General features: G+C 43.0%; 1 protein-coding gene across 5 annotated transcripts in view; it reads right to left on the bottom strand.

The window, feature by feature from the left end:
• Positions 1–690: 690 nt before the first annotated feature.
• The window catches only part of Chn1 (chimerin 1), a 209,372-nt gene continuing 198,052 nt past the window's right edge, over positions 691–12,010 (bottom strand). For all 5 annotated transcript variants that reach the window (XM_023719153.1, XM_023719154.1, XM_023719155.1 and 2 more), the window contains 4 exons: positions 11,525–11,602; positions 9,918–10,055; positions 2,847–2,952; positions 691–1,549 (listed from right to left, as the gene is read on the bottom strand). In XM_023719153.1, the coding sequence (XP_023574921.1) occupies positions 1,378–1,549; positions 2,847–2,952; positions 9,918–10,055; positions 11,525–11,602 (494 nt within the window). In that variant the 3' untranslated portion in view covers positions 691–1,377. The remainder of the gene's footprint in view (positions 1,550–2,846; positions 2,953–9,917; positions 10,056–11,524; positions 11,603–12,010) is intronic.

Below are 12,010 nucleotides of genomic sequence, written 5' to 3'. Positions count from 1 at the left end.
GCGTACCACTGACTTTCTACTAGGGGTGCAAAGAGCTGGAAAGCTGTATTTGTCAGGTCCCATTATCTTTGAGACAGTCCTGGAAGCTCAGAAATGTAGTATATTTTATTATTGGTTCCTTTTTAAGAGAGGGGGTCTTGCTAGCTCGCCCAGGCTGGCACTGGACTTTCAGTCCTCTTGGCTCAGCCTCTTCAGTGGCTGGGGCTACGGAGAGATGCCCCATACCTGGCGTAGTGCTTTGCTCTCAGTGTATGCTCTGCTGAAGCAAGCACACTGCCTTGCTTTTAAAACAGGATAGAGCTTTGGTTTCAGGTGGATGCTCAGGCCAGCTGCCCAGATCCCTGGGACTCACCCTGCCCCATGCACGCAGGCCCCAGAAGCTCCTGACAAACCCAGAGTGCAAGACACGTCTTAGCTTGCTTTCTTCTGGTGAATCTGGAAAAAACTCTTGATCTGCTCTCTTGGAAAGCTGAGAAAATGGTCTATCTGAGAGTTATAGGAGTTACAAAAAGAAATCCAATGAATGGGTGTTTTGGTTCTAAACAGTTTTAAATTATTTCAGGAGCTTACCAAAAAACCCATTTAATAATAAACAAAAGGTAATGGAAAGTACCAGAGTATTTAGATAGTCAAATAGCCCCACTCATGGCAAAAATAAAAAGCAAAATATCAGTATTTTTGATTTCTAAAAGCCAAATTTAATAAATTAATGCATGCCAGATAAAAAATATAAAATTACAACCAAAAACCAAATAATTTAACAGAAAATTCTGTGTTGTACATTTTATTGGTAGGATAACTTGTTAAAGTAACAAATCTAAAAACACATTTCGCTTTTGCTGGAAAGAAAGTACTATGTTAGAGAAGAGCTTGAGAGAAACTGGAAATCAATCGCTCGTGAAAAGTCAGCATATGACACTGGCTATGGCGATGCAACAGCCGGGGTGCTGCTTATCCTTGTGCGCGCAGGTCTGTACAAGAAGCAGAAGCCAGTGGTGTGGACCCCAAAAGCAAAGTCACAACAGGTTTACTCTGTGAAACATGCTGGGTTATGGCCACAGACGACCCAGGACGGAGGCGGAGCAGGTGCGGATCTGTGTTGGTTGCATGGGGTTTCCTTACCAAATGGGGGGTAATCATGCAATAGCTTGAGTTTTTCTTAACATGATAAACACCCAGGATTACTAGAATCGGAAAGCATGTGTGTTCACTGTTTTACAAGGACAGCTGAGTGGCGCTACAGAATGACAGAAAAGTTCCTTCATTTTCATCTGGTTATTTGCCCAAACCTCTAACCAAGAGATAATTCTGCTAATGGAGCCAATTAAATTACTATAAAACATCCTTCATCTGTAAAACATTTCTTTGCCCCTCAAATTAAAATAAAATGTCTTCATTTTTGATAAGCAGCTCCACCACCAGTCTCTGATATCGTATATCATTCAAGGCAGCCATTGCATCTTGTTCTGGGGATCTCATAAGGGTTGGACCAAAGACGATTCCAAGGTTCTCTGCGTTCATAAGATTCTCCTTTTCGTGCAGAGTCACTCTGAAAAACACAAGTGAAGGGCAGGCTGACGGGAAGCCATGGAGCTCCGCACCGTGCCCGAGCACTGAGGAAGCGAGGCTCGCGGCACAGGCTGCATCCATTTATCGACCCTCACGCACGGCTCAGTAACGACCCCTCCCTCCAGCAGGCGATGGCAGTGGGGTGCGCGCCTGCTTCCATGATGGCCCGGGTGTGGCGAGGGATGTGTGTGCTGTCTGGGGTCAGTTCTAGCCACACATTCTCTTGCCCCAACCTACAGCGCCAGGGACATGTATGCAGAGAGCAGTGAGGGGACTGGGTCACCTTGAGCGCTCCCTCTGCCCCCCTCCACGTCAGCGTGCTTGCTTCCTATGCAGTATTTTGTGCAACTCAGATAGTTTATTGAGAGCCAATGGAGAAAACAGTTGTGACAATAATAGCAAATGGCTCAGGGTAAATGCTACCTTCTAGGAGTCTGTCTCTATTCTTTTTTACTACTACAGCAATAGCATAGGCAATAAATTTGAGAACTATTTTCTTTTGGTGTGGAATACTTAATTACATACAAAACAAAGCAGTCTTAAATTTATAAGTGGAACTGTAAGCATATTAAACTGTTCTTTTCTTTTTTTTAAACTCACGGTGCTTAGTTTAAAAAAGGAAAAATGCAAACTCCCACAAGCATAAAGTTTTTTGTTTCTATTTGGTTTTATATTCTGAAACCTGAAAACCATTAACACTTAACCATAAAATTGTGACAATCTGGCTTCTACTGGCAGAGAATCAGGTGATCAAGCAGGAAATAAAACAACAGCACCATTAATCACTTTGCAAAGTTGAACCCAAACGAATTGAACATTGTTTTCTATTCTTCCCTTTGTCCCACGGTGTTTCACACCAGTTTTTGTGCTGGCAACACTAATTGAATAATCTCAGATCCCTTCGCCAAGTCTGAGGTGCTGGTTTTGGAGTAAGAAAATGAGAAAAGTGGGCTGCCCTGAAAGTTGCTGTTCTCGCTTTCCCACGCAGCTACGAGCCTTTCACCTGTCACAGAAGCTACTGCACAGCTCGTCTGAGTCCTGGCGTTTCTGGCACATCTGCAATTGCACACAGGAACGGCCAACACACCTATGCCGGATCAGGTCTGTATTCAGTGTTTTTATCACTTTCTCAACCAGCGCAACTTTGCACAAGAAGACAATGTAGCTATGCAATTATTCATTCAAAAGATCATTTGTCCTTTCTTTCACCTTTTATTTTATTCTTAGGCTTTGGATACAGCGCAAGGGATAAGACCCCAAGCCCATGCGTGACTTGCCTCTTTAGATGTGCCATGAGGTACCGGAGGGTTTCGCAGTGAGCAGGCGGCAGTAGTTTCAGCGCTTCATGAAGAGTTTCCAACTGCTCATCAGGATCCATAATTTCTAAAGTAATGAGAAGAACACCAAAGAGAAAAAGCTTTACCAGAACATGGGTATGAGTGGCTCACTGAGTTGTGGTACCCTGCTGAAGCTGGTAAGGACTCCCCTGCCCTGCCCACAGCTTTGGAAAATAATTTTTCAATTCACACCTGAGATTTTTAAAGACTCTGTGTTTCAATATGGTAACACTGGGACTTTCTGAGGAGGAGTCTTCTTTTTTTTTTACTTGAGTTTCTTATTAGGTACACGGGACATAACTATAACATTCAGATGTGTGTAGATATGGTGCTCTGCATATTCAGATGCACTCAAATCACAGGCATGGATGGTGTCCGGCTCAAAATACTGACAATCCTGTCTCACTGCTGGTAAACTTGCCATGCCCCTCCCGCCCCCTGGAGATCTGGAGTACTCTTGTTTTTATTAGTTTTCGGTGTGTGTGTGTGTGTGTGTGTGTGTGCACGTACAGAGCCAACCCAGGGCTCAAGCATGGCAGGCTGGCAAACTACCACTAAGCTATATCCTCAGTCCTTTTTCTTTTTTTTTTGTAAACCAAGTCCTTTTTCTTTGTAAACCAAGAAATGTATCATCCAGTGTTTGTTTTATTTATTAAAGTTAATTAAATCAAATCCCCCTTCATTTCACAAGTATTTTTCATTATTTAGGAACCTCAGAAGATTGCACTTTGGGCTTTGAAGGCAATTCCAAAGGGTTTATTTATTTATTTATTTATTTTTATTTTTTTCAAAGTTTTATTGATAAACAGATAGCAATGAGACAGTTTCAAATCAAATCGGAAGTACAGTTTCAACAAATAATACACTGCATATATTCTTCTTAGTGGTTAATTGCTGTACAAGATGCGGACTTCTGATCCTATTTACAAACATCATTAGAACAAATCATTCTATTCATTAAGAGAATGCAACTATATATCTATCCCAACCTCTTTGAATACACAGATACAAAATGGACATTCATCTGTATGCCCCATTTTTTCTAAGTTCCGTTATTGAATATTATAGGTGTGTAAACTCAGCAAAATATTCTAAAAGAGTCCAGTAGCCCATAATAGCGTTGGGTCTTCTGTTTAACTGGCAATGTCAGAAATTATTGACCTGAGTCCCCCACAGCTCAACTTAACAGCATGGCTTTATTTCTTATATTTCGACTTCATACTTTTCTACTGGATGGTTAAGACCAAGGTAAAGCAGGACCTATGCAACAAGAGTTGTAGCTTTTTGGTCTGAGAAGGTCAGTGAAATGCCCTTAGGATTTGTCCTGAGATCCTGTACCTCAGATTGTAGAACCTTTATCAGTGCAGCCATGTGGATGAGTCACGGCCATTGCTTGGCCAATGTGCTCTCTGTGAATGCCTGAGAGAGTGTCTTCTCCCCATGTGACTCTCCTAGGCCCACTCTACGTCATCTATCACTTTCCTCTTTGGCCCCATAATCTTCTTGATCAGAAAATTTGGGACACTACCGAGGTACATAACGTTACAGTACAAGTTCTCATATGTCCTGAGTCTTAATTGACCTTAGAAGGCTAGGGCCAAAATGTTGGCTTTCCTTGTATCCCTCCTTTTTCTCTAATTTTGGTCTGCAAACTTAGGTTGTTCACCATCCAGAAGAAAAGCTATTCCAAAGGTTTTGGATGATGGCAGGATCCCTGAAATCACTGGCTCTTCCAAAGGTGTTAACATTGAGGAGCATCTTTACTTGGCATTTTAATTCTGCTAAGTGGGCCAAAAACCCAGCACATTCCTTTGAGGTCACAGATCACATGTGAGCGATCAGAAACAGTGAACATCTTTAGAATTTGAAGAGCACCGCAGCATACTCTCGCCTCTACCAAAATGCCAGAAAGGTGGGCTGCCTGGAAACGCGAGGCTGCAGGGCAATCACCACAGGACTCCATGCTGCTGAGTGCTTGTCACACAGCAGCACTGAAGGGCTGGGATGGCTACAGCTGCACAGCATGTGACGGTAAAGACACGAGGCTCTCAAAGTTATAAAACCAACTCAGTGGTGACTCAAGAGTCAGGGACAAATCAACCAAAGATGAAACGTTTCTAGCAAACACGATTCCCTGCTCATGGGAGTGTCCTTTGTACCAGCAGTGACAGTAAACAGTCAACACCAGAGTGTGTAGTTTACAGATAGTGGGGGGAGTGTGAGGGGGCTGCAGTTTTTAATGGTAGTCAGAAGACCTCAGTGAGAAAGAGGTTTCTGAGTAAGACTCTGAAGGAGGGTGAACCATGCTGAGAAGTAGAGGAAAGAGGGCTCTGGCAGACAGGCAACAACGGAAGGTCCTGCCCAGGGTGTGCCTGTAACATCAGAGGAAAAGCAGAGAACACAGCATGGCTGCAGGCCAGCGGGAACGGAGGAGGGCGTCGCATGCCTAGGTCTGACCAGCAACAGGAAGGATGAATCCAAGCACTTAGCTTCTGCAGATGTGTCACGATCTGACATTCCCTTCCTCAGTTTTCTCTCCTTTGACAGCCATAAATAATGAAGGCTAGAGAAGGGCAAAAGTAAGGGCAGAGAGGACGCTGGTGGTGGTGCATGTTCGTCACCCCAGCACTCTGGGCGGTCCAGGCAGCAGGACCCCAAGTTTAAGCCAGCCTGGGCAATTTAGTGAGTTGGTAAGACCTTTTCTCAAAAAATAAAAATGGCTCAATGTGGGCCCTTGGGTTTTATGCTCAGCACAAAACCAACAAAAAACCCCTAAGGGAAGAAGGATGATAGCAAATGACTGTACCAGGAGGTAGTGAAGGTGATAAGAAATTGCTGGATGCTTTGTGTTCTGGAGGTAGAGTCCGCAAGATTTCTCAAAGATGGGTATATAAGAAAAAGAATGATCCAAGTTTTGAGGCAGGCAAACAGAACATGGAGCTCTGTTCAGGGAGGTGGGAGACTGTGGGTATGCAAGGCTTGATGGCCAGCGCCATTTGCGTTCAGGTGGGGGTAGTCCTCCAGGGTGAGACATAGTTTGGAACAAATAAATACAAAAGGAAGAATGCTGATACACATCTTCCCTGGAATTCATTCCTCCTTTTCTTTTATACAGAGGAACACTTGGGTTGTCAAATGCTCCACTTGAACGGCAAAGTTTGAAAGTAATCTGCTCAGTGTTTGTAACTTTGCTCAACAGTCAAACCAAAAGTCTGACTTGAATAAACCTTTCATGATACGCAGAAAAAAAAAAAAAGTGCTGCAGTTTTGACACTGGAATTTTCCCAGTGTCACAGGCTTGTAATACCTGAAGGCCTACATTTCTAAGAATATATCTCTTACTCAGTTGTTTCAGGTGAGCCCAAGACTTTAATTTTTAAAGGGCCCAATATTTTATTTTTTTCAGTAACAGACTGGCCTCTTTTTACTCCAGTTACAGATGTGCTTTCATTTTTGTTGTCAAACATAAAGTACCAAATATGATGCAATAAACTGTTATTGAAAAAAACTTGCACTGCTGGGAATGAGACACGTGTCACGTCTTGTGCCTCACCCGAGGACACAAAGGGTGACGTTTCCACCTTAGTACTGCTCTCGCCTGGACAGCATATAGTGCTTGTGTTATCAGTGCATTTGTCATCAAACGTTTGTCATCGTGCATTTTTTTAAAATGTTTTAACCGTGGCCCCAAAGAAAGTTATAACAGCAATAATGCTAAGTGTGAAAAGAAAAATATCATTGTTAAAATGGTTAAAGTCCCAGAAAAATGAGTTTATAAGTGTAATTTCTGGGCTTCGGAACCAATTATTTGGCTTTGTACTACTTTATATGGGAAAAACATGTTTAGTTGTTGAACTTTTTGGTGTTCGAACACGAATTTGGGATGAATTGAGTTTGTCCACCCAGGTATCACTGAATGGCCCCTTACTACTCTCAGAGAACACAGCGCTTCGGCTCTGAGCACGCTACAACACAACAGTGAGGTCAGCCAGCCAGAATGGAACATGCTCTGAGACAAGCGGTCATTACCATTCGTAATCAAACATAGGAACGTGAGCACGTGGCAAAGGGGAGGCTAACGCCACTACCAAAAGGGAGGGCATCGAAGGCAGGCAGATTTCTGTCTATACAAGCAGGGCCTGGTGACAGTCCTACCTCTCTGCTTCCACCCGGCTGGCTGCATTTCAACAAGAACAGGAGGTAGGCTAGCTGCATGACCCCTTGGAGTATCTAAAGATGTAAGAGTCTGTGGTTCTCAATATAAAATTATTAGTTATTTTGTAAATGTTTATTGAGCACCTGCCACGTACTGTGGACGAATTAACACAGGCAAATGTGCCTGCACTGGAGGGAGGCCAAGGCAGAAGACCCCTGCGGCCACCAGGAGGCCCCAGCGGCGGGAATGCAAGCAGAGGCAGGCTGTGGCTGGAGCTCCAGAGAACAGAAGGCGCTTGAGGAAGGCCTAGGAGGAGCACAAAACGCGGACACTGCTGGGTCAGGAAATAAACACTCTGAACCTGGATTAAGATCTAATAAAACTGTCTGATGCATGTCTTGTTAATTCTGTATAGAGAAACTCAAATCCAAGAAAAATAAAACTTAGCTAAGTAGAGGGGGTGACTCAAGGTAAAACAGGAAAAGCTAGCAAGTTCTCCTTTCAAGGACTCTCTTCAGGAAGTCCAAAGTTGCATGGGACAGAACCTTGGGTTTTATTTGCATTTGTCTGACTCACGCAGTGATATGCACTGACTGATTCATGGGACTCTTGTCAGATCTTCTGGGAAGAAACCAACTCCTGGGCTGGATGATACTTCCCCAGCTCTGTTCCCCGGGGAAATGTGGTTTTCACCAGAAAGCATCACGAATGCCGGCTCATTTAACAGGCCCAGTGGGGAATTCTGTCTCCTTGGCCAGTGGGTGGAGGGCCTCAGTATCTTAGCTACCGAGGAGCAGAAGTGAAGAGGAAGGGGCGGGCAGATCCTGGCTTCACAGGGCCCTGAAAGGCCAGGCCCTCTGGCGGCAGGAGTCTGGCTATCTCTTTGTGTAGCCTCTGGCCTCTGCCTTCCAAATTGAACATCAACTCTCATCTTTTGTTGGCGAAAGATGCTAATAAATGCCAGCTATCTTGGGGGCCAACAAGAATAAGTTAAAAGAATAACTGTGGTTCATTTGGGAGGGGTCCCCTCCTTTTCTTGTCTCTCGGTGTATCTCTTCTTGGTTCCCTCAGGTGAGCCAGGAACTGTGCAAAGAGCAAGGGTGGACAAGAGGCAGATGTGGTTTGAGTGTCAGGGCCACTGCCTCCAGCGGTGTGACCTTGGCCAACTCAATGGGTAACACTGCCTTCTTTCTAAAACGCTATGGGTGAAAAGTGACTTGACTGGCCTGATTCGCAGGCCTGCATATATGCTCTATTCCAGTGATGGCCTGCTTTTTGGGGCCTTTAAGAATACAAAAGTCCACTGTGGTACGTGTGCCACAGTTCACCACCACTACTCTATACCCACCCTCAGCTTCCTTTTCCACCATTTAAGAGATGGCTGTGTCTGTGTATCTGAGGACTGAGACCACCTCTACTGCTGACGAGGACACAGGTTGCATCATGCAGACTTAACAAGCATGCACCACACACATTTGGGTTATGCTTAGGCATTAGTTAAGGTTTATGGTGTCATAGAAATTACACATTGAACAGCCTGGAATTACAAGAAGGGGTGTTTCCACTTGGATTTAGGAGCGATCCTTTCTGGTGATGTGGTTCCCACAGCACTCTGAGGTAAGGAGGCTTGCAATTTTAGACAGAAAAGCTCGCTCAGAAACAAATCCTCCAAAAGTGGCAAATGGAAGAATAGGAAAAAGGTCATTTCCCCCAGCAACCGTGGTAAATATAGGGAAAGAAGGCAAGGTAGTCTGGAAGTGTGGGGCCAGCTCAGGGGATGCTGTGGGGTGTGAACCCCTGTTCCATTCTCTGTTCATTGCGTGCCTGAGTTCAGCATGGAGCCAGCTGTCAGTCTTACTCCCTAGTGACACATGGCAGGATAGGGACAGAACACGTGATGGGGTAGCCCTTCACCCTGAGGTATTCTCCACAGAGCATGTCCAACTGAGGACTGCTCTGGGGATGCCATATCTGGCCAAGAACCTGTCAGCCCTCTCAGACAGTGTTCATGATGGGTGCCCAGAGCAGTTAAATCTCTAAGGAAAGACCCAGAACTGTTCTGATTTCTATTTTAATCAGCCTAAATTTTTTTTTTTTTTCTGGAACCCCGGATTGAACTCAGGTCCTTGTGCTTGCCAGGGCAAGCACTTATTCTACTGAGCCATCTCCCAGGCCCTTCATCATTCTAATTCTCATGGCTCAGGCTGACCCAGGAGAAATCAGCACTCCAAGGAACTAACCACAGAAATTCTCCATGAAAGCTCTGCAGGGAAACCAAAGATTAAAACAAAGAAAGTCTGTACTTCGTGAAATTTCAAAGTCAAAGAACAAATCAGTGTTACTGAGGAAGTCATGTTGTTATTTAAAAATCAAGACAACATATGGTTTTAAAGACAGAAAAGCAAAGTAATGGAAATAGCCTATCTTTTCTAAAAAAGGAACACCAACATTTACAACCTGTTTAAAATTTCTCTTCCTTAAAAAATGAAATGAGTTGTAGGTATGATTTTTATAACATAATTAAAATTTTGAAAATGAAACTCTGTTGTATCTCAGTTTCATCTAAGCTAGAATTAAATGACTTTTTAATCTATAACAGTGGTCCTTAAAGTATGGTTTACCACTGCCAGTTGTGACTTTTTAGTGATCTGTGTTAACTTATACACACATAGAATAAATACAGAAACTGAGAATAAGATTTTAGAAACTTCCATAGCAATCTGATAGTAATTTTTAATGTTGGCTGAACATTTAAGAAACACATTCCAGATACTCATCAGAAAAAGCAAGAAAGGTAATGGCCCAGAGGGAGGAGTCGGCCAGGGCCCTGGGGACACAGGCATCCACATACTTACTGGCAGACTCGATGAACTTGGGGTAGGCATCGTAGGTAATGAGTGGAATTGGCAGATCCCTGAAGTACAGTTTAAGCGCACCAGTGATAATATTGATATCTTCATACATGTTCACAGAAATATCTGCTTTCTCACCATCTTGCAGGGATATTATAAGAACAAAAGTCAACATCTAGACTTACAGTGCTGTTTTAATACATGACATTTTTCTATCTGATTAGATTTTTTTTTTTTTGGTAGTACCGGAGATCGATCTCAGGACCTTGCGTTTGCCAGGCAAGCACTTATGCCGCTGAGCTAGATCCCTGGTTCTCTGATTAGATTTTAAAGATAAGCCTCAGGCTTCTCTTTAAACACAGTCTTACCACAGAAGCCAGTAATGCTTCTGTGGGTATTTACCCACATGAGCTGAAAATTTAGGTATGCAAATGTTTATAGCTTTGTTCATAATTGACAAAAAAATTGGCAGTTACCATGATGTTCTTTAACTGTATTACACCCATGTAACAAAATTTTATTCAGCAATAAAAAGGAATGAACTATCAAACCCTGAAAAGGCATAGAGGAACTTTTAAATACATTTTGGTGACAGAAATCAGCCTGAAAAGGTTTCATAATGTATGATTACAATTAAGATACTCAGGAAAAGCCAAAAGTACATAGATGATAAAAAGACCATTGGTGGCCCAGGATTTGGGAGGTGGGGAAAGGAAGAAGGGATACACAAGGGATTTTTAGGGTAGTAAAACTGTCGTGTAATGGTACAAGGAGGAACTTGAATATAAAATATTGACTTTAATAATAATAATGTATTACTGGTGGGCCACCAATTATAACAAATGTAGTGTCACCAATTCAAGATATTAGTAACAGGGCTCTGTGGGCTATAAGAGACAGCATTTTACTTTCTAAAGCCCATTAAAAAAATGGTGGCACATGCCTGTCACCCCAGCACTTGGGAGGCTGAGCCAAGAGGACTGCTGTGAATTCTAGGCCAACCTTGCCTCTTAAAAATGCAAATACCTGAGCCTTTCAGCCTTTCACAGTGAATTCTGAATTCCCCCTGTCACGCTGGGGTGAGTCATCTGCAGTGGCAGGCAACCTGGGATGCAGAGCCTTCTGGAAACAGCAGCACAGATGCTGCACGGGGGTGGGGGGTGGGGCACGACGGGGACAAGGACGGACTGGGATGGGGTGGGGACGGGGGCAGGGTGCAATGTGTGTGGGGCCTGGATAAGGGAAAGGGGAGGAAGCAGAGAATGGCAAAGGCAGGATGGGCTTGCAACACCTTCCTCAGGAAATGTGAGCTTCCTTCTCCCTGCCACAGAATTCGCTTCTCCCCAGTATGCATTCGACATTTTCTAGAACAATCCTAACTTCAAATATAAAGTGTAAGTTTAAACTTTCTGTGCTTCTTTGTTACTCTGAACTATGACAGTTTAATGCTTTACAACTAATTCAAAAACATGAAACTTTTTTTTTGGGAGATGATGATCAACAGTAATCATCAATGATTTTTAGACAAATAATATAAAAATAAACCTAAAGAATTGATTTTTGTGGCAAATGTAAGGCCATTTTAAGGTAATGACTGCTGCAGAACACACCTCTATCAAAGGCCATCTTGACATCTTCAATTAGGTCACTAAATCCTGATACTCGGTATAGTCCTTCAGAATTAAGACCTGTAAAAAATAAAAATAAAAAATCAATAGCGTGAGAATGAAGGAGTGTCTGAGGAATTATGCCTCCTCTTTAAATTTTAATTTCTCTCCATATTTTAGGCTGGGGAGTTAATGTGTCACAAAAATACTAAATATATACAATTAGAAATCTTTTCAGTGATTTGCTAAAATAAAATCATGTCACAATTCTTTTAATTCTGACCTACTGTCACCTGCATATTTATAATTTGCCTCATCATGTTGTCTAATTAGATCAAACAATGTGATGTCTCAAGGGAAATCATTCACCATCCCAATTACAACATGAATTCTTCTACATAACAGAGGACCAAGATAAGCTGTATTACTAGGCTGTGGCAGTTTTCCCATGTGGGAAAGAATAATTAGGGTGCAGCTCTGATTTCTGGC

Source organism: Octodon degus, unplaced genomic scaffold (assembly GCF_000260255.1).
Source record: "Octodon degus isolate 3935 unplaced genomic scaffold, OctDeg1.0 scaffold00065, whole genome shotgun sequence".
Lineage (NCBI taxonomy): Eukaryota > Metazoa > Chordata > Mammalia > Rodentia > Octodontidae > Octodon > Octodon degus.
Note: the sequence above shows the minus strand (reverse complement) of the source record. Positions and strands in the feature narration are given on the sequence as shown.